Source organism: Falco peregrinus, chromosome 10, assembly GCF_023634155.1.
Source record: "Falco peregrinus isolate bFalPer1 chromosome 10, bFalPer1.pri, whole genome shotgun sequence".
Taxonomy (NCBI): domain Eukaryota; kingdom Metazoa; phylum Chordata; class Aves; order Falconiformes; family Falconidae; genus Falco; species Falco peregrinus.
This window is the reverse complement of record NC_073730.1, coordinates 8,961,791-8,985,741: the sequence shown is the minus strand read 5'-3', so window position 1 is coordinate 8,985,741 and position 23,951 is coordinate 8,961,791. Positions and strand designations below refer to the sequence as shown.

At 43.5% G+C, this 23,951-nt stretch overlaps 1 protein-coding gene across 3 annotated transcripts in view; it reads right to left on the bottom strand.

The window, feature by feature from the left end:
* The window catches only part of DNM3 (dynamin 3), a 187,147-nt gene that overhangs the window by 24,474 nt on the left and 138,722 nt on the right, over positions 1–23,951 (bottom strand). For all 3 annotated transcript variants that reach the window (XM_055815066.1, XM_055815064.1, XM_055815065.1), the window contains exon 17: positions 1,373–1,537. In XM_055815066.1, coding sequence (XP_055671041.1) covers positions 1,373–1,537 — 165 coding nt within the window. The remainder of the gene's footprint in view (positions 1–1,372; positions 1,538–23,951) is intronic.

The following is a 23,951-nucleotide window of genomic DNA, read 5'->3' as shown; positions in this document are numbered from 1 at the left end:
TGTAACTAACGGTCGATGGGATTGAAAGTACAAAATCATATAGTATTCTGCTTCTGAGTAAAGCACACACTTCAGAGACCCTTAAACTATTCCATATGAGGAGGTGAGTGGCAGAAGTTTAATGTAAACTTTCAAAAGGTACTGCTCACCAAGCTGCCATACATGAAATGAGAGCTAAACCCCAGCCCTTTCAAAAGTCAAGGCAGCAAGTTGCTAGCTGTGATGTGGGAAGAGCAGAGGACATGCCCACCCTGTAAAGTCTAGAGTGTGGCTTATTTCAGGAAAAAAAGGGCAGTTGCATTGATCCCATGCTCTTTTGTAAAATCTCACCCAAGGCTACAGCATCATTTGGAGCCTGACTCCCCTAAACCTAAAGTTAACGCGATATCTCTTGCCCTGATGCAGAAATTCTGCTGGTATTATAGGTACCAGGAATTGCATTGAGGTTTCCCGTCTGACCACCTAACTCGTAAGTGCAACACAACTCTCCAAGGCTAATGAAATCCACCAGACAAAGGCTAGAGGTGGCTCTGAGTCAAAAGTGAATGCTACCTTCTAACTGGATTTGCCTTATAGCAATTGTATTTGGAAAGACTAGTTAGTTTGATGCCCTCACAGAAAAGGTGCTGCTGCCCATAACCAACGGGAGCTGTGCTCTCCGTTATTAATTTACGTGGCAGCAGTGGCACTAATATTTAAGCTCAGTTTTCAACCAGGCACGTTCAGAACTCTGCCAGGAAGCAAAGCCTGAGGTCCTAGCGCAGTGGAAAAACAATGGTATCTCAAAGCCATTTCTTTAACCAAATAATCTTCAGATCAAAGACACACACACATGAAATCAACTAACCACATCTGCTTATCTAAACAACAGTATCCAAGGCTCCTAGATTTATTCCTTGAAAATGTTAACCTGCAAATAGAGAGAAACCCGAATAAAATAAGAACTGCTTTAAGAAACCATGACAGAGGGCTACAGATTGAAAAATGAATGAAGCACAGCTTTGCTCTGCTGCCCTCACAAACTGGCTAGATGGAGCCCCCACCTCCCTTCTCCTGTTATACCAAAAGTAAGGGTGGGGGGCAGGAAATAAATAAAAAGGTTTACCATTAAATCACTCTGATTAAGATGTAAATTAATTCAATCTTTAGCATTTTGGAATAAGCCCTTAAGTCAGTATGCCAGCCTTTGAGAAGGTTGCAGAACCTCCTACTACTATGGAAGATTGGAATATTTTGTCTAAGAGCGTGCCATGTATGGGAGCGTGTTCTTCTCTTCAGTACATGCTGCTGTTCTTATATTCAAGAAGTGTGTTTGAGGGTAAGAGATTTGACAGACACATTAAAATAATTCAGAACCCTGGCTGCTACTTACATTATTGATCATCAGATGCATGATTGTTTTTGGTATCAAATCTCGGATACACTTGTTGATAATAGACATGTAGGAGTCCACAAGATTTCGAATTGTCTCCACCTGTCTTTCCAGCTGGGGGTCCATTGAAAAGTTGTCTGCTTGGCCATTCTCATCGTTTTCAGTCTACACAGAAGAAAAAACAAGAAAAGTCAGTCTTTCAGGCTGCAGTAAACTCGAATTACAGTGGGGAAAACCCTTGGACTTAAACTGTAGTAATCCAGCAATGTAACTCATACAAAGAATGTCTGGAGGCTAAAATATGAACTACTGGCCTGTTCAACATCGGTGCTTAGTGTCATGAAATTTGGACCTTTTAAGGTTAATGCAGTACGAGTTGCAAGACCTTTCTCACAAAGTCCGTTATATATTTCCACAGAAGTCTGTAATTTTAAATTAAAGAAACTTTTCAGACAGAGATGTGTGGTAGTAAACGAAACCCCAAGAAATTATCTCCGATCACTTACTGCAGTACTTATTATCAAATCTCTTACCCTTCTGATTCAGCCAGGTTGACCCAAGTGAGAAAGCAGCACCACGAGTCTGGATTTTGAATTTTACCCTCCTACATGTAAAAAATTTCCTTTTTATTTAAGGCTGACTCAGTTGCAACAAATCCTACAGTTCAGCCTCCAACTTCTTAGATGTGAATAGCACCTATATAAACAACGGATTTATGAAGGATAACAGCAGAAGCATCATTGGTTCCAGTGCTTAAGGCTCAACATAACATAGGCTGGATTATATATTAGAGGTCTCTTTTTCATTGCACAGAAAAAAACCTTCCTTGTATGTAAACAGCTGACCTAATTAAAAAAAATACCAGGAACTTTAACTGGAAGCTAAAAGGTATGTACTTTGCTTCGGTTTGGCCTGTATAAATATAAGAAAACCTAAAAAAAGAATAGTAGACTTTTGGTGAAAATCAAAGTGCTTGCTGAGGCTCAAAGATGCCAGAAGAACGGAATTTCAACCTGGGAAGTACAAAGTCCTTTCCCCAGACTGCAGCATACAATATTTCTCCTTGAAAATGACCACCAAAGCCGTATTAGCATGAGCTACAAAATCTAAACCTGTTCTGTTGGTACCTAGAAGCATAACACACTCCATGCACAGCACAGTGTTTAGCTAAAATTTGCACGTCACTAGTGCTTTACGATTCCCGGAGCAGTTGAAATTAGTAGCTAACCCATTAATGAAAGACCGTGAGAGCTAGATATGCAAACGTGTCACCAAAGAGGCTTCTCCCTGCGTGGAATGCATCCTTGCTGGGCCAGAAAGAGATCTGAATTCCATCTCCCAAGGTGGGCTTCTGCCCATGCAGCATTGGCAGGTAGACTGCTTCGGATTTACGCCTCGTAAACTACGGCATGGTCAGCCCAGCCTAAATGAAATGGCGATGGTTGTGATTTGTTAAGAAATAAGTTCCCATATAGCATTTACAAAAAAAACCTAGGCGTTTGTAACAGAAGTTTCAAAAGTTCAGATGGTTTTTCATCACAGACAAATTACTGAAAAAACAGCTAATCTGTAAAAATAATTTGCAGTGCTTCCTAAAAACCTTGGGACTGTGGAGGATACTGAAAGAAGTCTTGATGAAAATAGTGTTTTCAATTCTGTAACACCAGTAGACACACTACCCTATAAACCTTAATCATTTTGCTCATAAACTGCGCATGCCAAAAAGTCACAGCACGCAGATTATTTTCCTTAGCCTCCATGTCTGAAAAGAAACTAACTGTAATTTTCCCTGTGAAACAGCAAATAAATGGAAAATCATACATCTAGCATATATCCACAGATTTTAGCCAAGTAACTGCAAACCAAAAAAATGCTCCCTTTGCAGCTCCCCTTGCTTTTGACTTCTATTCTCTTCCTTTCCTTCTTTGCTGTCTATATAAAGTGCAGTTTGTCAATGTTATTTATTTTTTTTCTCTCTCTCTCCCCCCCCCCCCCCCCCCCATTTAAATTACAGATGGCAGTAAGATTCTTAGCTGGCTAAGCAGCAAAGTGACAGATGTTTATCATTATCCTCATCAGGAGAATGTAAAGTAAAAATAGTAATTTGTCTCTGATCTTTAAGGCAAAGGGTAATAGTCTCTTGTTTGAAATTGTAACAGAGCTGACTTCATACTGTTGATTTATTTTCTCTGAAATCAAAAAAGATAAATCTTTCATGAGTTTACAGTAATTTATTATGAAAGCTTCTGGCCATAGTATTCTTAATGATCTGATGTCTCAACTGAAGGCTTTTCATGCCAGAAACCATCTTGTTTGCATCGCGTCATGCACATGGCAATCTGCTCCTAACAGATCTCCGTGCCCTCCAGCACCTACAAGCGCCATCAGGCTTTCCTCTGTAAGCCCCCTTTGCCATGGGCATCTGAGAGCAGCACCTGAAAGTAGGGCTGCCTGGGAAAGCCGGGCATCGCAGCAAGGCAGAGGTTACTCAGACCCTATTCCAGCCCCGTGTCATGCCGGCAGAACGGCTGGTTTGCTCACCGAGCACCACGGTGGCTCCAGCTTGGACGCCAGCCAGCCCCCAGCCTGAGTCCCTGCCACCCAGCGCTCTAGGAAAGGCTCTGGCGAGTCTGTTGCAATGAACAAACCCAAAGCAGAACACGTAAGAAACCCCTCTCTGACCGCTGTCGAACAGAACGTCCATGCTGAACAGAAAAGGAGAACGAAGAAAGTGGAAACAGGTTTCTGCACCTCCTTTCCCAACAGCCAAGGCAGCCACAGTCCCCTTCCAGGGCTCCTCATCCTCCAGCCAGAGCTTGCTACTTCCAATAGCAAGTGTTAAGTGACAGCACATGAACTGGGCTAAGTATTCGTTCAGTTGGCTCTTGCTTAATACTGCTATTAATTGTTGACAGGGACGGAATATTATTACTTCAAACACACACAACTGCAGCTACTTGAGGGACTTTCGTAAGCCCCCAACAAAGAAACTATGGAAGAACCTAGAGCACTAAAAACCAGGTAAAGAAAATCAGATTCCTCTTGGAAAACTCAAATTCAGAATATCTGATGAAAATACACTAAAGCTACAGAAAAGCAATAAGTGAAAAAACCAGGGATGATAGGAAGGTAACACGGAAGCGGGGATGTTCCTTCCGTTTATACACACATACACATGGCCACAGAGGTCAGGTCCTTCCCTTCTACTTTCTCTGTGCTTTAGAAGAATGCAAATAATACCCATTTCTTGCGCTCTGCAGGGGTCTCGCCTGTCCTTGGTAAGCTGCTTTGTGATCCCTGCGTGGGAAGGTGCTAGCGAAACACCAAGTATGCATCATCGCTCCCCTTCTGCCTTCCCTGCCTTTCGGTACCTTCCGCACACAAATGTATTAAGGATTAACTAAAGTGTCAGACAAGGGAAGACTAAAGAACTGCATGCCAAATCCAAACCACTTAAGTTTGTGGGAATTTTACTGCTGGCTGCAGTGGGAACACGATTTCACCCTACGCATGCATTTCTACCGGAAAAGTTATTGGTCTTCTGAAGACTGTAAACCCTCTGCTGCTACAGGATGGATTTAGTGTAGTACAAACGGAGGGAGGCACGAGGAATTGTGTGCAATCCAGGAAAAAAAAAAAAAAAAAAAAAAAAAAAAAGAAGAAAAAAAAAGGAATATTACCTCCAAATATCAGGGTAATAATTTTCCTGATTGTGGGAACTATAAGCATGTTGAAGAGTGTCCAATAAAAAAAATAAGGAAAAGTGGTTCCTTTTGAAATTCACAGCAACACTGGGTAACATACTGAAAACAGTTCTGAGCCGGCCACACAGAGAGCGCAATACTTCTAATTTCCATGATTTCATTACATTCAGGGCAGCTGCCAGCATATTTAAGAATGTCTTGTATAACATTCCTGATGTCAGTTCCAAGAAGGAGCATTTGTCTAGCATTTTCATTAAAGCAGTGTATCAACCAATTTTCGGTAATCAAAAAGGCATTCTGTTAAAAAATGACTGGGAGGAAGCAAGCTGGAAGGTGACTGACGAAAGGGTAAAAGTCAAAGCAGCAGTGAAGCGATACTCTATGTGCTAAGAAGTCAGTCCATGGCTGCAGAAAGAAACAAATCATTTAAAAGCTGCTTACGGATCTTTAATTTACAGATGTGAGCTCATAACAGCCACCACCACCTGAAAATTAATTATTCCCTCCAGATCATGTTTACATTTTAATTCACAGCTGCTGAAGATATAATCTATTTTATTCCTTCCTGTCCAAGTCAGGCTTTTCTCTGATGCACCAATGCTCAGCACATTGTGGTTGTCCTGAACCCCCCTGCTTTTCCCTAAATCTTGTTCTTGATATTCCCTCTTCCCTGCAGTTTGATGTGGGATATGTAATTTTGCTAAGACACTCTCAGCCATACACAGCATGCCTGTTGCCAGAGGACTGCTGAAACCACGCGATGGCTTCACACAGTGAGGTTTTCTAACTGGAAAGGAACCACAAGTAAATGACAATACATTACTTTTGTGTATTTACAACAAAGCAAGCAGCAGAAAAAGAACATTTCCCGGGTAGCTTGGAAGCTGTCCTTTTCCCTCACAGAGGATGACTTTGCCACTCTCTTCCATGCTTTCAGCATCTCCTGACTTTGTACTGCTGTTGCCTTTCCCGAGCCACCCACAGGCTGCCCCTTGCAGCTACTACGCTTGCAGCAGCAGCCTCGAACCGCTCTAAGCAGAGGCTGTGACCTGGCTTTCCCCTACGCGATCCCTCTCGCTTCGTAACAACCTGGAAGAAAGACACAGCCTCGCTCAAATGAATGCAAAAGTATTTAACTCTGGATTAGCTTAAACAATTGCCTGCTCAGATTTTTCTCTGTGGTTACGGACACGGGACGGTACAAACCATTAGCTAAAACAGTCTACAGAATCCACACACTGCTCCCCAGATATTTACACAGCTTTAATGAGCCCAAACGTTCAAAATCCATGTCAGGCTCTTGCTGTCTTCTTCAATCAAGGAGCTGGTTTGGAACTATGCAACTGCAAGGCACGATGCATTACCAGAGCTCCAACACATTGGGAGTTACTTTTGTCTTACGGTTCTTAAAAGGTTGACAACTAATCAAGCCAAATCAATGCAACCTTCTTTCAGAGCAGGGATTCCGATCTTACGGGTAAGGTATTAACATTAGAAGCCACATATTCCAGACTTCAGTAAAGCTTTGTGACACAATCTCAAGTGACATTGTCGTTAAGGGAAGTGTGCCCTCCCTGCCGTCACTGGTTGGATCCTCATTTCCATAGAAAAGCTGTCCATGGCTCACTGTCCAACTGGAAAACTCTTATCAAGGGGACTTTCATATGGGCTGTATTTTTTAACATGTTTATTAGCGCCTTAATGCTCAGGATGGTGGATTACAGCCTGCGATTATTACATTTACAGATGAGGAGAAACTGGAAGGGGATGTGACTACATTAGATGACAGGACCAGGATTCACAATAATCTGGAAAAACTGTTTAAAAATCTAGATGAAATTCATTATGAATATAAAATATTTGACTCAGGCAGGAATAAATCAGTTATCATGAGCACGGCCACCGAAGGAGCAGTTTGGCAGAACAGGAACTTGCCTGCAGTGCCTACAAACACAGTATGAGCCAACAACGCCTTGCCAGTAGGAAACCAGTACAAGAACTGTGCACCCAGTTCTGGTTATCACACTACCAGAGATTTGTGGCACATTTTGAGAGTGTTCAGAGGAAACAGTTGCAGATGATGTTCAGGGCTCTGTAAAATATTATCTGAAAGGAAAAGCTAAGATCAGTTGGGACTGATGAGTTCAAAAGAAACCACCTGTGACAGGGGAGAGATGAGTGTCTTTGCAGCTAAGAAAAGATGTCAAACGAATATCTGGGAAGTGCCATATGGCAAGAACAGTGAAGCACAGAAATAGATGAACTAGGAAAGGTGCAGAATCGCCTCCAGAGATTAGACCAACATCCCTCAGAAATGGCTATGTACAGAGAACCTGTCTTGAGGCAGGGGAAAGGACCAGACAACCCCTTGCAGCCCTCCCATCCAGTGGGTGATGCTAGGTGCAAAGCAGCCTGAAATTATGAAAAATTTGCAGAAAACTGCAACAAGAAAAGGCATTTCTGAAAATAATAGTAATAAAAAGACAGTATCTTCTACTTTTCTTTTTGTTCTATGCAAAAATTAAGTAAAAAATAAAACACTGCTGTGAATAGCCATCTCCCCTCAAAGAATCTGTACTCCAATTTCACCATGTGCTGCCATGTACATCTCTCACACAAAGGACTTTTACATAACCCTCCCTGCGCTGCACGTTTTGATTCAGGGCCAACAGCTGCTCCATGCCTTTCAGAACAGACTGCTGGACAAGCAAAAGCAGAAAGAGGCTGGCATAAGGAAAACAGCACCTTTGTTTATAAAACAAATACTACTTTGGAATTTGCAAACTTTTCAGTCAAAGAATTTCCTTGTCATAACAACACGTGAAGTGCCCCATACTTATAAGAGCACATTAGAAAAAAAAAATAATCTAGGATATGACATACTATTGGCGTGATATTTGCCATTATTGCAGCATAAGAGAAGGTCAATGGATATTGGGAAGCCTCAAATAGTGGTGAGTTACCCTGGAATCCAAGTCATGATGGTGAAGATTCAAAGCGTGAGGATTAGCCCTGATGATGTTCAGGTCAGAACTTCTTGTGCGTTTATTACGAAATGCATGAAACACGTTCCGAGAGACAACAGCCTGAGCCAGCAGTGGGCATTAACGGCGAAGGGAACAGGCTCATTTGCTGTGAGAGGAGGTAATCGGTGGGTGGAGGCATCGACCCGACGGCCAAGGATTAAAGCTACTGCCTGCGGTATGCAGCTCCCCAAAGGAAAACAAGAAGAAGGTTTGGAGCTTCTACCAAAGACAATGAAACTGGAAAGCAGGAGAATTAGTCGTCCACGATGCTGATCAGAGAAGTATTAAAGAGTCATCGCACACTGAAGTAACACCTTGTCTTTCATCTCTGTTATTCACCTTCTTACCGAAACCATTTTTTGAAGAATTGTTGGCAGAACTGATCACTAGTGAAGACTTTTACTTAGCAGTAACCACGCAGGAGAGGGTCATTAAAAAAATTGTCCTTATTCCAGCAACAGTGCACAAGGCTTGGCTGAAGGATCCCTTTAGGGACACGGAATTGTCCTATTTTATGACATTAAAATGGGGCAAGGAAGTGCTGAGTGCACGGGCAGTGGCCTGGTGAAGGCAAATCTCAGAAAACACCTTATGTTTTTTTACATGTCTATGTGTGTGATAGGAGTTACACATTTTTCACAGAACCTGATCATTTTAGAGGTAGGCACCCAGGAGAAAGAATAAAAATTGCAATTCTGTTTTTTCTAGATCCTGTACTGAACTCCTCCTATGCCATGGTCCCCCTTCACCTCTTCCAGCTGAGATGGTAACTTCTGAGTACTTACCAGCCTGGTTCAAGGAGCTGTGAGTATGGGAGGAGCAGGGCAGTGTGTGCACGTGTGCCTGTGGGGAGGAACTGGCGCGGAGGCGGCTGCGCAGTGGGGGAGCTCTGTACAGCGTCCAGTGCCGGGGCGCTGTAAATTACAGCCCTGTCTTTTATTTTTAGTTGATCTAATGCAATGTGTCACCTATAACTGCACTCTTTTCCATAATTAATGACGTCTAGGAAAATATTCTGAAATTCTCCTCTGATAAGCACCCAGACAAACTTGATGTTTCCTCTCCGAGACACATAAGAGGACGTTAAACTGTTTTCACCCCCACATCCCTCGAGCCATGAGAAGTACCAGATCCGTCTCTGCTGGGCCAGACTAAGCCCTGGTTCACCACAAACTCAGTGCAGGACCGACAAATGATCGCCACAGTAAATGATGCAAATAAGAAATGTCAGCATGTTCCAAAATTCCTCACTTAATCTTATTGCCAGTTGTATAGTCTGGATAATCAGTAAATAAATCCCTCTAACTTTGCTCAAATCCTTAGGGGCCGAATACACAGAGAGCACTTTCTAATTCATTCTCATTAACCTTCCCAGCTCTAAACAAAGTAATTTCCTACTTTTCTTAGCATCTGATTTTTCCACTGGCCTCTGCAACACCTGATTTAGCAGCAGTGATTTCTCACTTGTGATTTCTGTTTCGAACTGGCATTGTTCTTTCTCCTCACACATATGCTCGCTGGAACAGCACGAATCAGCAAGATTTAAAACCTCCCATTCTCAAGTTTGAAGCCCCTAAAGGGAAATTGCAGTTGTGATGCCAAGGAACACAGTCGTACGTTATTTGACTTTTCCTCGGCCAGGCTGACAGCAGAGGGGGAGGGAGGAAGGAAGGAAAGGGGAAGGCAGAAGAAGATGGCATTTTAATAGCACCCACACTGATTTTACACAGTTGGAACCCTGTGCTCCGAAGCAGCATCGTTTCCTCTCCCTTTTGCCTCGCATTCAGTCAACGCTGCTGAGCCAGGCTCTATGGGAAGGATTCTCAATCTTTTTCTCCCAGTGTGGACTGCATCTCAGTACAGAAATCTGTCTTGTGGACACCTCCCCCCGCAGGCTAGCTGGCCAGCCCACCCTTTATCCCCACTTTTGACCGACCATTACCCACTCAAGTCTGGCCCAGACCACCCCACCCGCATCCCAGATGTGACTAAATGAGCCAACATTCCTGCCAGGACAAGATGGAATATCCCCCCACCTTTTGCCCCCGTTTCATAGTCTCCGTAGCACCTACCCGCAGCCATTGCTGACCTGAAAAAAACATTAGTAACAGGAATGTATTTAATCCAATTTAGCAAGTGGACATACAAGAACCACCAGCATCTTATGGAGGACTAATTTGCCTTGCCCAGGTGTTAGTCATATGCCAAACATATCTTGGCTTGAGTTCTTGTCAAAACATTTCAGTTGATTATTCAGGTCCTAAGACTCAGAGCTCTTGTGCACTTTCATGGGCTTTCCCTAAGGCCTCCGGCAGGCAGTGACAGTGGTCTACAAATTCTGGCAGGAATCTGTACCCCAGTGAAGTGTCAATGATCACCACCATCCATGCTCCCCATTCAAGAACTCCTTCAACTCTGCAAGGAAAAATTTGAGCTGCAACATTCCTGTAGCGGAAAAGACTCCAAACAGATCAGAAGAGGAATTTGAAAACACAGAGCTTTACTGAAGTATAACAACTATTGATAAACAAAAGAAAATCACCCATCCAGGAGCATTTTGGATTCATGCCCCAAGAACAGAAATTGAAAATTATTGGGTAAAATTATTTTCAGGGAAAGAAATGAGTTGTGAGCAACTATGCTGCTCATAACTCCGAACCAAATGAAATGAAATGTGATGCTGCTTTATGACATGGCTTCCATTTTGTATAACTATGCCAAAACCCTTCTAAGTATTCTACAAAACCAGTAGAAAATGAAAGCTTTTTGGTTTTTCCCCTCCCTAAAATAAAAGAAAATTGTATTGAAGAGACAGGGAGATTCTGTTAAGTTAATACACGTGTCTGTAAGCAAACAACATAAACACTTCATGTTATAAGACCACACGCTTGTTGGCACAAACCAAGACGGAACTATAAAGTTTAAACCTTAAGTCACGCTGAGCTCCTCTCTGGGGGCAGTTAAAGGACATCGCCGACAGGCACCCTACCCGGGGTGCACGCAGACTCAGTACGGAGGTTACCCCAGCAGTTAAGGTCACCCAGCTTTATTGTTGCCACAAACATCCCCAACCCCACACTTCAGCCAGGAATTTTTGCAGGTTAACTTTTTTAATGACCTATGGTGTTTTCAGTGCAAAGGATTGATTCCCTGCCCCGTCACCGGTCAGCAGCAAAAGGTAAAGTCTCAAAACTCATTTGATATCTTTCATTCTTCAGCTCTTGCACAGCAACAAACGACCCAGGAACCCTGTCCCTGTGGCAGCACAATGAAAACGCAAACTCCTTCCAGGCAAGGAACAGGAGCTCATGCACACACTGCCAGGGATTAGAACTGGTTTTAGACAGAGAAAAAACCTGCCACACCATTCGAGCTAGCTCCTCTCTTCTTAGAGGCTTTGTGCCTGCTGAGCAAACCCGGGTCGTACGAGCGGTAGTTTAACGGTATCGTCCCACCGACTGAACGTCTCGCAGTGGAGTTACAGATATAAAAGTTTCACTCTTCTTCCCCTACGGTTCTACTTTCAAATGTTTTCTGTAATAAAATTACTGTGAGACAGCTAAATCCAAGGGCGGGCATGGAACTTGAACCCATGGCCCTCTGGCTGAGAGGTGAGACTATTCCTAGCTGAGCCAAAGTGACACATACATAATATGCTTTCAAGGTTTTTAGAGAGCTCTGTCATGATTTAAAAACACTAAGTCTTTGTGGTACAAACCACAGCACAGGAAAGAGCTGGGGCTCCCTTTTTACTGCTAATTTTAGCTGATGAATTGTTTATAATCTCCTGCAAAATACATAAAGCCTTATTCTGCCTTAAGCTGAGAGAGAACAGCCTTTCAAAAACTGATTCTTAATTATAGCATTCCCCTGCTAGATGGGATGGAGGCAGGTTCCAAAATTGTGTCAGAGTATATGAAGTGATAAAATGAGGATGGGTGAGCTATTTTTAAACACACTCAAAGACTTTGAGGTCAAAATCCCTGAATTTATAGCCTTGTGGCCATATTAAGACTCATGGATTATTAAGACCCGCATGGCAAGATTCAAATACCATTTCATTTGAGACACACTCTGGCTTCAGACCACGTGTTCCCTCCCAGTCTGCCTGCCAAACTGGGCCCCCCAGGGAGCCACCTTTACGCACAGATTATAGCCCTACTGTGGACAGGCATGTGGGAGACAAAGGGGATGAGATGCTTCCATCGCAGCCTGTTCCCTCTTCCTCTCTCTTCCCAAGACATTTTGCAAGCGAGGGCCCTGCCTTTCCAGACGGGCAGGAAGCAAGAGGGTTAGAGACAGAGGTCGAGGAGTCTTAGGCAAAAGCACATAATTGCTTTTGACCCTGCCCAGTCTGGAAAGCTAACCCAGCCTCAGGCCCTGGCAATATCCCCTCCCCTCAGTTGTGTTTCCCCACTTGAAACGGGCAGCTGGGCACTTGCTGCGGGGCTGGGATAGAGAGCTGCTGCCCAGCAGTGTCCAGCCTGGTCTGGACCAAAGGGATGCTGCCCTCTCCTGCACGGCTCCTTCCCCACCGCAGGGAGAGAGGGTCTACAGCTCCTGAAACGCAGCTTTCCAAAATCCACATTTGTAACAAAACCGTTGTTCTGCTCATGGAAACAAACCACCTAGAGCCATCACCTGGGGGGAGAACTGGCGCTGCCTCTGCCCCGACGGGCTTCCCAGCGCTGCCGAGGAACGCTCTGCTCTCAGTTTCGGCAGCACTTGGCTGTGGAAAAGCTGTTGCCCTCTAGACACGTACTGGTTTCTTTCCAGTAATGATCAACATACACAATTTTTTTTTGAAAAAGGAAAAAAAAGCTACCGAGTGAGGAGAAACCAAGGGGATGGACTTTCCCTACCTTATATTGAACTGCAAATAGTTTTCAGACCTTTTTCCCTGTCCTTTTTGACAGTTTACAAAAGCTTTAGGTGTACCTTCCTCCGGAGGCCAAAACGGTGGCAGCAACAGCTTTAGGGCTCTGAGGACACTACAAAACTATCTGCACCATTGACGTCGTACATTCTGTGACTGAGGTATGGTTTTATGGGAAGCCACTGCACAGAGATGAGCTATTTCAGAAAAGACCAGGCAGTGTTTAGAAACATCAGAGGAAGACAAAAGGCTCTAAAGCTGTTTTCAGGTGAGTGGATTCATTTGTCCAACTTCTACAATTGCATTTACTGAAGCATCACCTAAACTTGTCACTTTTTCCATTTGGATTCCCAGGCAGTGATGTGTAACATGAAGTACTAATAAAGTGTGTATGGCCAAAGTAAAGGCAAAATATTAAGTCATTAACTTTAAGTAAAAAGTAAAAGTATGAGTCAAAATAAAACTCAAACCTTTTCTTGATCACTTATGGATTTATAAAGCAATAAAACCACCATAAAGCGGTAAAATGCACAAAACAAAAGCCTTGAAATAAAAAACGTTTTAGTACAAAAAAGGCCTAGCGAGCAGTTAAAAAAAAATAGTCCAGCATTCTTGGTTCTGTTAGTAATTAATGTTTGTACACTCACGGTTCGATCCAAAGGAGTTACTGGAATAGGTTCTGTATTACACCTACCAGGAGACTATGATGCACTTACTAGCATTAGAGGGTCTCCCACTCAGAGCGATGCTGAATGGATCCTTGTTCCTTCCACAGGTATGTTGCAAGTATGCTATATTTTTACAAACCCATGGTATTGCATCACCCTATAAGCGTTAGACTAATTCTTTCAAAACTTCCCTGCCTCAATCTGAAAATCTTTACTGTTACAATAGCAACGTGGTGCATTCAGAGGCACTTCCCCTCCCTGAGGTCAAGAGATGTCATTCCTGTGTGGCTACAGACACCCACTACTTCCGAATTGTTCCTTTCAGGAATTAGGTCTTATCCATCTCCAGCTGCAGGCACCAGGAATCTTCCTCCCAACATCCACCGGCATTTCCTCAGACTACAACAGCCACTTCCTTACATTTCAGGAGTAGCAAACCCACTTTTAGAGCTTTTCCTACAGGTGCCCTTCACGAGTGTGATTTTTCAGGCACACAGAATTCCTGAACTCCACTCTGCACCACAAATCATCTTCCAGCTACATCCTGTACTCTGCATCCCGCTCCGCTCCCATTGAAGCCCCTGGCAAAATTCCCACCCAGTTTAATAGTCCTGTCCTACTCCCCTCAGTTCCTTTTAATTCCGAGGTTAATTTCTTTTCTCCAAGTATAAACAGAAACCAGCAGGTAAAAAAGTTTTGTCTAATGTGGCACTAAGGCTGTGGAATTTACTCCCATGTGAGAATGGCACAATAAAGTCATTTGTTTAAAAGTAAATTGAAAACATTCCAGTCCTCTCAGGCTTACGACTATTAGCTTTAGTTTCTGCACAGTGCTGTAGAATGTCTGGCATCAAAGACACTGTACATTGCACTGAACTTGCATTGGACACTGTTAGTGGCCCATTAATCACAGCGAACAAAGATCCCATGCAAACACAAGAAAGTACTGATTTTTCACGCGTTCAGCAAGGACTAGGAAAGGTTAACACCGCAGTTTTCTGGATACTACACATTTTGAGCCATGAAGTGTTGACAAGACATCAGAGAGGGTGCAGATTTTTCAATTGATAATTACATATTGCACATTAAACAATTCTTACCGGTGCCTAATACTCTCTAGAATCAGACAGAAGCATACCTCAGCCTACAGCAGCACAATTTAAATTCAGATGCCTACGAATGCATGTACTTCTTTACACCCACGCACAGATACCGTGTGTGTGTGCAGGGGCAACGACTGTTGGCAAAAAAAAAAAAAAATCTACGATGCAAACCATGGCTCGCATGAGCCAGGAATGACCACGGCTGGAGAAAGCGAAGGCTCATGCAAAACCCACAGGGACAGATCAGCTAGCCTGAGGGTTCAGTTCCCATTCCTCTTCCAACGCTTCCCAACATGCAGTCACATTGGGAAGCGTTGGAAGAGGAATGGGAATTGAACCAGTATAAAAATGAAAAGACCTGAAAAGGAAAACCCGTCAGCAGCCAGGCAAGCAGCAAAGGAGGCACAGAGGAAAGACCATGGTCTGGGACTGCAGGCTGTATTCCAGGGTGCAATTTACTGATAATGTCAAAGGAGACAAGGCGGTGTCACAGGAACGGGAATTACTGCTTCCTTCCAGCCCTTCATGGCTGTCCTGGGCGGTTTCTCGTCATCCAGACCAGAGCGGGGGAAAACCTGAGTCACCAGCCCTATTTGACAGGATGATTTCCATCGGGTTCCTCAGAGCAAAGTATTTTGGCTACCAAGCTTTCACAGACAACAGTTCTTGCACTGACTGTCTCAGGTGAAACAAAACTCACTGTATCACTACCATTCCTTCCTAACCAGCACAGGAGATGCAAAGGGAAGCAGCGAGGGAATAAATCACAACCCTCAAAAAAGTAAAGGACATTGCGTGGAATTTCCTAAAGGTATCATTGCTATACACCCATATCCCGTCATCAGCTCCCAGCACCCCAACAGCTGCTGCTGCTGCCCACGTGCGGGCACAGAGGCACGGCAGGGACCAGCGGGGTACCTGGATCTGGGGAACAGCCAGCGCAGCGCCCGCACTCCACAGCGTGGGAAGAAAAGCAATGCAAATACAGCATTGTGAGCTGAACCATGACTGTATGCAAGGCTTTTGAACATGTCTGTAAAGAAAGACTTTAATTTAAAAAAAAAAAAAAACAAACAGAAAGAAAGATGACAGAGCATGCCAGACTCAGTAAGTTAACTGATTTTACAGTTAAGGGAAACTTGACAGATCTTTGGTTCAGCAAAGTGATACCCTTAGGAGACTGGCAATTAAGTTTATAAAGATGACTATTAATGAAACAATGGTACAGTAAAAAATACTGTCTAACACATAAATAAATGACAACATGGGAAAAAGAATCAGTAGCCTTGAAAGATTTCACCATCAAAGTGTCCGATGGATTTGTCTTACTGAAATAAAATAGTCTGAACTTGCCAGTTAAATTTGTTTCCGCCCATAATGCAAAATCCTGAGGTACTGTCAGCACAGCAGGGGACTGAGCAGTGTCCTGGAAGACACGGGTAACTTCAGGGATTGGAAAAACAGAAGCAGGATATAATAACAGTTATATGCTGATTGACAGAGTAATGACAGCTGCTGTTCTGGACTGGGAGCCCATCAGCTGGCAATAACAAAGGAAAAGAAAGCCCAAACACCTCTAACTAAGCATCGGATAATTCTGAGATGCTGGTATAACGTGGCCATCAAAAGACCAAAGGCATTGGTAGTCTCCATTATGGGCACTGCAGGTCCAGTGGAGGGAACACCATCTTGTACAGTACTGGTGGGATCTGGTTGGGATGACCGATGGCGCAGGCTGCGTGCCTGCCTTCACATACATTCCCCTTGTTTCCAGGGTTGCTGCGCTATTTCCTTAAGAGGCAAATGAACCTGCACAGCCAGAACAAAAGGATTTTATCACAATAGCACTGAAACTGCTTTCCAGCCTCCACAGGGTTTGAGAGCCCTAGACAGTTAAACTGAAATAGCTCTGCAGCTTTTGTGGGCTATATGGCTCTCTTCGTGTTCCATATGTTCCATCTTATATTGACTATACGGCTCTCTTGATGTTCTCTCTCATGCATGTTCCAGAGGTCTGTGCAGAGCAATTTAGGGAGCCTGGTCAGACTAGAGTAGGGACACGGTGTAAAGAAACAATTCCTGCCCTTCCAAGCATGATTTTCCCATTCCTGACCTCCAGACTGGAGGATCAGTCACCTGAATCATCACCTCCTATGGGCTTGTACATAGGAAAGAAAACCTTTATTGGAGACCCTAAAATTAACATTTAAAATTATAAAAGCAAGTTGGACTGGACTGTCAGTACCAAGTACAATACCTGAGATAATCCTCGTGTCAGTGACAAGTCTCATCAAACAGAACGTTGCTTTAGAATTACTGGAGGATCAAATGACACATTTGAGGATCTGCTACTCCAGCTACATCTCCATATCTGTTCAGTGAAAAATTTTGGGGTGTTTATCAGAAAGGAAATGGTAGAAGAGGGTGAGAGGGAGGTGAACTCTTTAAAATATAATTTATTTTCTGGCTATCTTCCTTTCATAAGACAAAAAACAACCAAAAAAAAAGAGTTGAGTTTAAATTACAGGCATGAAGACAAGCTCTCTCAGCCCCAGAAATTCATCCTACATATTGATTAATAGTCAAACTACTAGAGCTTTAGCATGAAAAATGAGCTAGGCTCCAACTGAAGATTGCCTGTAGCTAATGATGCAGTGGAATGAACATTTTCATTCCAGCTAAACCATTCCTCTTCCTGTAAAAATAAAGAAATCCAACCCTGGATTATGAAAATGACTCAAAGAGCTCTGCATACTTCTTGGCTTAAAATAATGCCATGCATTTTAACAAATCTGTATATACAGAAGATGTTACCTGTGAAGTTAAACATACATAGAATTACATATGTGTACATGCAGAGTATAAATAGCCAAAGTGAGGTCAGGGAGCGGAAGGGAAGGTGCTGACCATAACCTAGAATTTCACACATACAAGGACATTACAGAGTTACTAGATTTTAACCTAGTCTCTGTCTCAGGCTAAAAAAAAATAAAATGCAATGAAAAAAAAACCCAAACCCAAACCACCACAAGGAAGCGCAGCAGGCTGTAGAGCATCTGCCTGCAAGGTTGGCTGACACAGGCAGGACTTGCCCAGAGATCTCCCTGAGGCTCAGCCCCTGGCGCCATCACTTGGGCTTGCAACCAAAAGCAGTGGAAGGAGGTAGTTAAAAGTGACTCTGCACCACTCCACCAGCAAAAGGCAACTCCACTGCAGCCACCGAAAGAGGGTGGGAAAGGATTCAGGGGTCCGTAAGAGAAGGCATGTGCCTTTCCAGCTTTAGTGATCTCCATTATGGTAACACAGCACTTAACAGCTTTTAACCTTTATGCCGCTGAAGTCAAATATCAACTTTTTATTTCAGCACATAAAATGCAAACTCCAGTTTGGCTCTCATCAACGACACGTTCTCCCTAAGCCGCCAGCAAGGTGCAGAGCTGAAAAAGCACCACAAGGTAGAAAGCCCAGAGTGGAATCCCACAGCGACACAGCGAGTGCCACCAGCGCTTCTGCCAGCTGGACCAGCCGTTGTCAGGACTATGGAATTCGGAGGGTGCAGGGGAAGGCCACCAGGTTCAAACCACCCTGTTGGCTGCAGGAACAACTATTAAAAGAAATTAAGAGAAAAGTCAGGCCCCAGAAGGAGCAGAAGACACCGTGTTCCAACTCTAACCAGCTGAAGGAAAGTTTATATAAAAACAATCACTTGGTTAGTGACTCATGAGGAAAGAATCCCTAAGCTTTCTTCAGGGAAACCCCAGTAAATAACATGTCTAAAAAAACATGAAGATGGTGTTGTCTGTTCCGTTACAATACTCAGTCCACATGATAAAACCTTTGGCAGCAGAACAACCTACTGAGCACAGTTCTTTTCGGGAAACCCAAAAACCGGTAAGAAGTGCTGTGGCTGCTCGCAAAGTCTGCCTCATAGTCTGACTCTTGCATGACACGTCCAGTGCAAACTGGGAAGACATGCGAACAGAATCCTTTTTTTTACGGCATTGCAGAGTGCTTCTCTGTTGACTACCTGCAGTCGTAGTCTCAAGGTAGATAAATGCCTGGATGTCAAGACATTTTGCATCTTTTATAACTAAATGCTACGGATGCAAATATCCTGCTGTACTACACCCAAAGAAATGGAACAAAAAACTCGCTGCACGCACAGCCTCTCTGGAATATGTTACCAGACACACAGCAGGCTGTGCAAGAAATAGTACTGTCCAAAGAAGGGGTGGATATAACTTGCAATGTATAACTTCTTTAGCTATGAGGGTCAGGGTTTGGTTTTTTTTTTCTTTTCTTTTTTTTTTTTTTATTTAATTAGCATAACATTTTGGAAGCATGTTGTGTGTTTCTAAGCTTATCTTCCAGCAAAGAGACTTTAAACGCAATAAAGTAAGTTCATAAAAAAATAAGAGAAATTGGTTTCCAAACAAACGACCAGATCTGAACACCGTGATGCCTGAGCTTGGACTGACTAAAATACTCTGCTGTGGGAGATTCCAGGTAAAAATATTAACAAAAGCATTCTGTGTCAAGCAGAGCTTACGTTCTGTAGCAAAACCACCTCGTTTTTTGCAGATGTCCAGGAGGGCAGAGTGGAAATGTGGTAGCAACTTCTTAGTGATGCTACCTCACGCTCTAATGAATTTTTTAGCTTGTTAAGTGTGAATGCAGACATTTTAATTTGCACAGGAAACCTCCCTTGCCCAACGTTACTCCTTTTCATACCGAACATAATGTGTTTTAGTTTATGCTGCTCCCCCTATTTTAAGCTGCTGTAGATCCATAGCAGACTCCAGAAATTCTCCAGGATATAGCCAGAAACTTGTCAAGGAAAAAAACTGAAGGTTGAAAGCATTGAAGAGTGATTCCCAAGGGACTGTGGAGTTACCATAGTAAAGTAGTGTTTTTACCAAAATGCTTGGCAACAAAAGCATCATTGATATTTGAACTGTGATTTTCCATTGTCAGTTGGGGATTGAATTTGGAAGGAATGGGGTATTTGTGACAATCTTTCAGGTATTTGTGACTGTCTGTAAACTCTGGTAAACAGCTTAATGCTCTTCTATATATGATGAAATATATTTTTTAAAAAAGCTATGAAAGAGTAGAATAAAGGCCACCAATACTGAAGAAGCAAGAGCTCCTCAGAAAAAAACGCAGCTGCAAGTAAGATGTAAGTAACTGCTTTAAAACAGGAGCATCTTTCAGGTCAGGCAAACCATTCCAACATCCGAAATGGAAGATTCAACTAGAAAGAGCACAGACAGGAATGACTTTGCCTGAAAACCCAGCAACGTATGAAAGAGGAACAGGTCACACTGAGAAGTGCTGCATCCTTTTATCTTTCATGGAGTGGCAACGTGCCTGAGCCTTACAGAGAAAAGATATGTGTCTAAGTACTCCATTGCAAATTTGAGTTGCTTTGCTTTACTGTCAGGTTGCTCACCTGCTACCTACCAAACAGTTACCAAGGAATCTGGCACTGAGGACAGATGAGCTTCTGCTTCCATCGACCCACTGTCTACGAAGGGAGAGTGAAGCAGACCACAGTCAAGAGATCCAGACTTGGAAGGAATAATCACAGACCATTCTAGACACAGATCTCTAAAAATACATGCAATTCCCCAGCAGGATGCCATCAGAAAAGATCTGAGGTTTGATGGGAAAATGTTGATACTTGTATACACTAAGGGAAACCCATGCAGCGTACCCAGAGCAAAGACACCAGGGTTCTTTGAAACACATACACACACACTCACTGTCTTAGGTAAAATCCTCTGAAACAAAAGGATGAGAACTTCATAGGCCTGCTTACATCCAGGCGAGTTCACAAGAATTACTGATTTTAAATCACTTGAACAACCGACCCAACAAAACCACTTGAGCAAATTTCCAATCATACTCTAAGCTGAGATGCTTCCAAGCGGGTAAGCATGGACACTCAAATGAGCTAGTGTCAAATTTTAGAGATGAATTGAAGACAGTCTGGTAAAGAAACAGAACAGGAGGATTAATCACCATTTGTTCTTAAAAGACAGGCAGAAAGAAATCACCGTGTGCTCGAAAGATGTTGGAGCGAGGTATTTTTAAAGAAGGGAAGATGAAGATGTCTCTCCAAACCTGCTCCAAACCACTCGTAACGCTGCCTTCTCAGACTTGAGGGGGAGAACTCCTGTGAAAGAAATCATGCTCCTTCTTTACAGAAATCATTACTAACAAAATAACCCCAAATCCCACATCCTCTGCTAGTCAGAGCAGTGACAAACAGGTAGCTTGCCTTCAGACCCTCTGTTTCCAGAAGCACTCAGTGGCTAGTGACAAGCCTTTAACAAAAAACACAGACAGGACACTGTTCCATAATTATCCATCGGTTCTCTCATGTCATTCTTTGATAGTAAGGAACCATCTTTTTACTCAAAATTTGTAAAATGGGATCCTGGTCCACAACTGCAGCTTCTAGACAAATAGTATCTATTCACAGTATTAAAACCAGCTGCTGGAAAGGCATCATGCTGTGGCTGACAAAAGAAACTGTACAAATAAGATGGAACTAAATAAAAGAAAGACGACATGGGGCAGAAATCACAGCCCCAGTCAGTCAATGCCAGGACTGGTTCTACGAAAGGAGAACTTCATTTTAGCAGAAGACTAATCAGACTACAGAAAGCATGGAAAAAAACAACAGTCCCCTAAAAACATACACCACTAAGGACAACACACCCACTCACAGCGGGTGAAATTCCAGCTCCCTGGAAGTTGATGCCATTGACTTCACCGTGCCCATCTTCCAGTCCTTCCACAACCTGGACTGGTTGCAGTCAAACCATTTCTGAGCCTACGCATTCACTTCCCAGGTTAAGAGGTATCTCCTGCTGAGCAGTACAGAACAAAGAGCACACATAGAGAGCTGATGTTTTCGAACTACTGAAGACAGGTGAAGGTCAAGATTCCTAAATGAGCCTTGATTTTCACCATTTCAAGGGCAACACGGACGGTGTTCAGAACTGCAGGCAATGCTGTATTTTGTTCTCACTGTCTCCCTTAGGTGTAACATTTCAATCAGCAGTGAGCCCTTAACCAGAAGCCATTGCTCTGTAAGTAAAGAAGTCCTACAAATGAGGGTAAGAATTTACCTTTGCATAGGGCATCGGTTACTTGTACGTACACACAGAGCTATATATTGGCCTGCTTATAAATACACCAAATCTGGTTCATGCACAATGCCACAGCTCCGGGCACCAACACATTTGAGGCTGCCTGCTGGCGGTGTCGGCCGTAGAGCCAACATTACCGACACCGAAGCCTTCAGCTGAGGAACGCCAAGGAGCTATGCCCACCGAGCTCCACCGAGCTCCTCGCTGCGCAGAGCTGGCACGAACGCGCCACATCTCCTGAGCGGTGGCAGCCCCAGCTTGGGTTGCCGGTGATATGGAAGAGATGGAGCTATCTGAGGATGCCTGACTGTATGCAGCTGCCAGAGTGAATAGAAAATAAAAGGCTGGGCTCTGCCATTCTGTTCACTGCCCTCGCAGCAGGGATAAGGACAGTCTTGCTCACAGTGCTTCTGGGAATTTGCTAATGGAATCAGCCAAATCCTATTTAATAACTATAACTTAGCATTATGGTACAGCGGTTGTTTCCAGACTGTGGTCCTAGGCAACTACAGACTTACTCCTACACAGCGCTTGCTGAACACAGCTAGGGACAACGGGCCTGCGACTGGAAAGGCTTCTAGTCGTTACACAGGGGTTCCCACTTCCACTGGAAAATACCTCAGTCTGCAAATCAAGCAGAGCTTTAAACCACGGAAGTACAACTGAATGCCAAATTACGTAGGCATAGGACTAATTTTTTCTCATCGACTTCATCTCCCACGCTCTGGGTTACTTTCTTTAGCCGACATCCCTGAACGCCCTTGGGTATCCCCCCACGGGTACAGAAACCCCGGCTGTCCAACAGGTCCAGACAATACTGTGCAACAAATGTAACCAGAAAGTTTGAGTATCTGCTGTTTAAGGGGTCTGATATGGGCCTGACGCTTGGTGTAACAGCTCACGGTAACTTCTTTTTCACCAGCCACACAGCTTACACCTGCCCGAATTATTTAACATATATCATTTGAACTTACTGGCACATTCAATGACACCTAATTCTCTCTTTAAGTTACAAATAACTTGATTATAAAAGCAGCAAAGCAGAGGCTGAGTTTAAAAGAGAAAGAATGTGAAGGAAACAGAGTAAGACCACTTGTTTCTCAGCTGCAGGAACAGGGTGTTCAGGAACAAGGGTATGAAAGTCACCAAAGAATTGCACTGATCAAACACCCTGAAATGTCCATAGCCAGCTCTTCCTAGTGGGAAATCCCAGTTCTCCAGAATCCGTGCACTCAATATATCAAGTGTCGTACAACACAACAAAGAGAGGAGGACAGGGAAGGCATCAGTCCACCAAGGCCACAGTGGAGCTGGGAAACAGGCGGGACAGGAGCTGAGGGGTGACCATGGAACAGGAGCACGTGGTGTCATGACAGGAGAGTTACACGAGCAGAGAACGCAGCTCCAGAATGGAGGATTTTACACAGAACATGGGACTTGAGTCTGACCGGGCATATGGAAAGTAATTATAAACCTATCACACGCACACACCACCCCCCCAAAAAAAAGACAGGTAGGAAAGGCTAGAGAAATCCATGATGAAATACGTATCAGACTAGATATTGTATATCTTAGTTTTTGTCCAAAACAGAGTCAGGAAAAACAGCACTCGGCTGTAGAGAGCTTTATAGCAAGTGCTGGAGGCCACGATGCCTGTGAAAGACCTTGAAGGCTAAAGAAGAAAGTAAGTAAGATAAGGTTGGCTGAACGCCCAGAAGAAAAATGGGATATGAAGCAAAGCTGGAGCGGATGAGCAATGCCACGTCTCGGTGGCCGGCTGAGAACACGAAACTCACAGAGATAAGAAAGAAGAGAGAAAAAAAAATGCAAGAAGTTCAGTGTGTTTGTAGATTAGTAATTAACCAATTATATGTAGCCAAGAAGCATGTGAACAGTATTGATTAACCAATGATATTTTAGTATGTTGTGCGTGAACAGCAAACGAGAATATATAAGCATGGGTTTTGGACTAATAAAAGGTCTTCTGGTCAGATTCAGGAGTCCATGTCTTCATCTCCTCACTCAGCTTCTCCTGATCATCT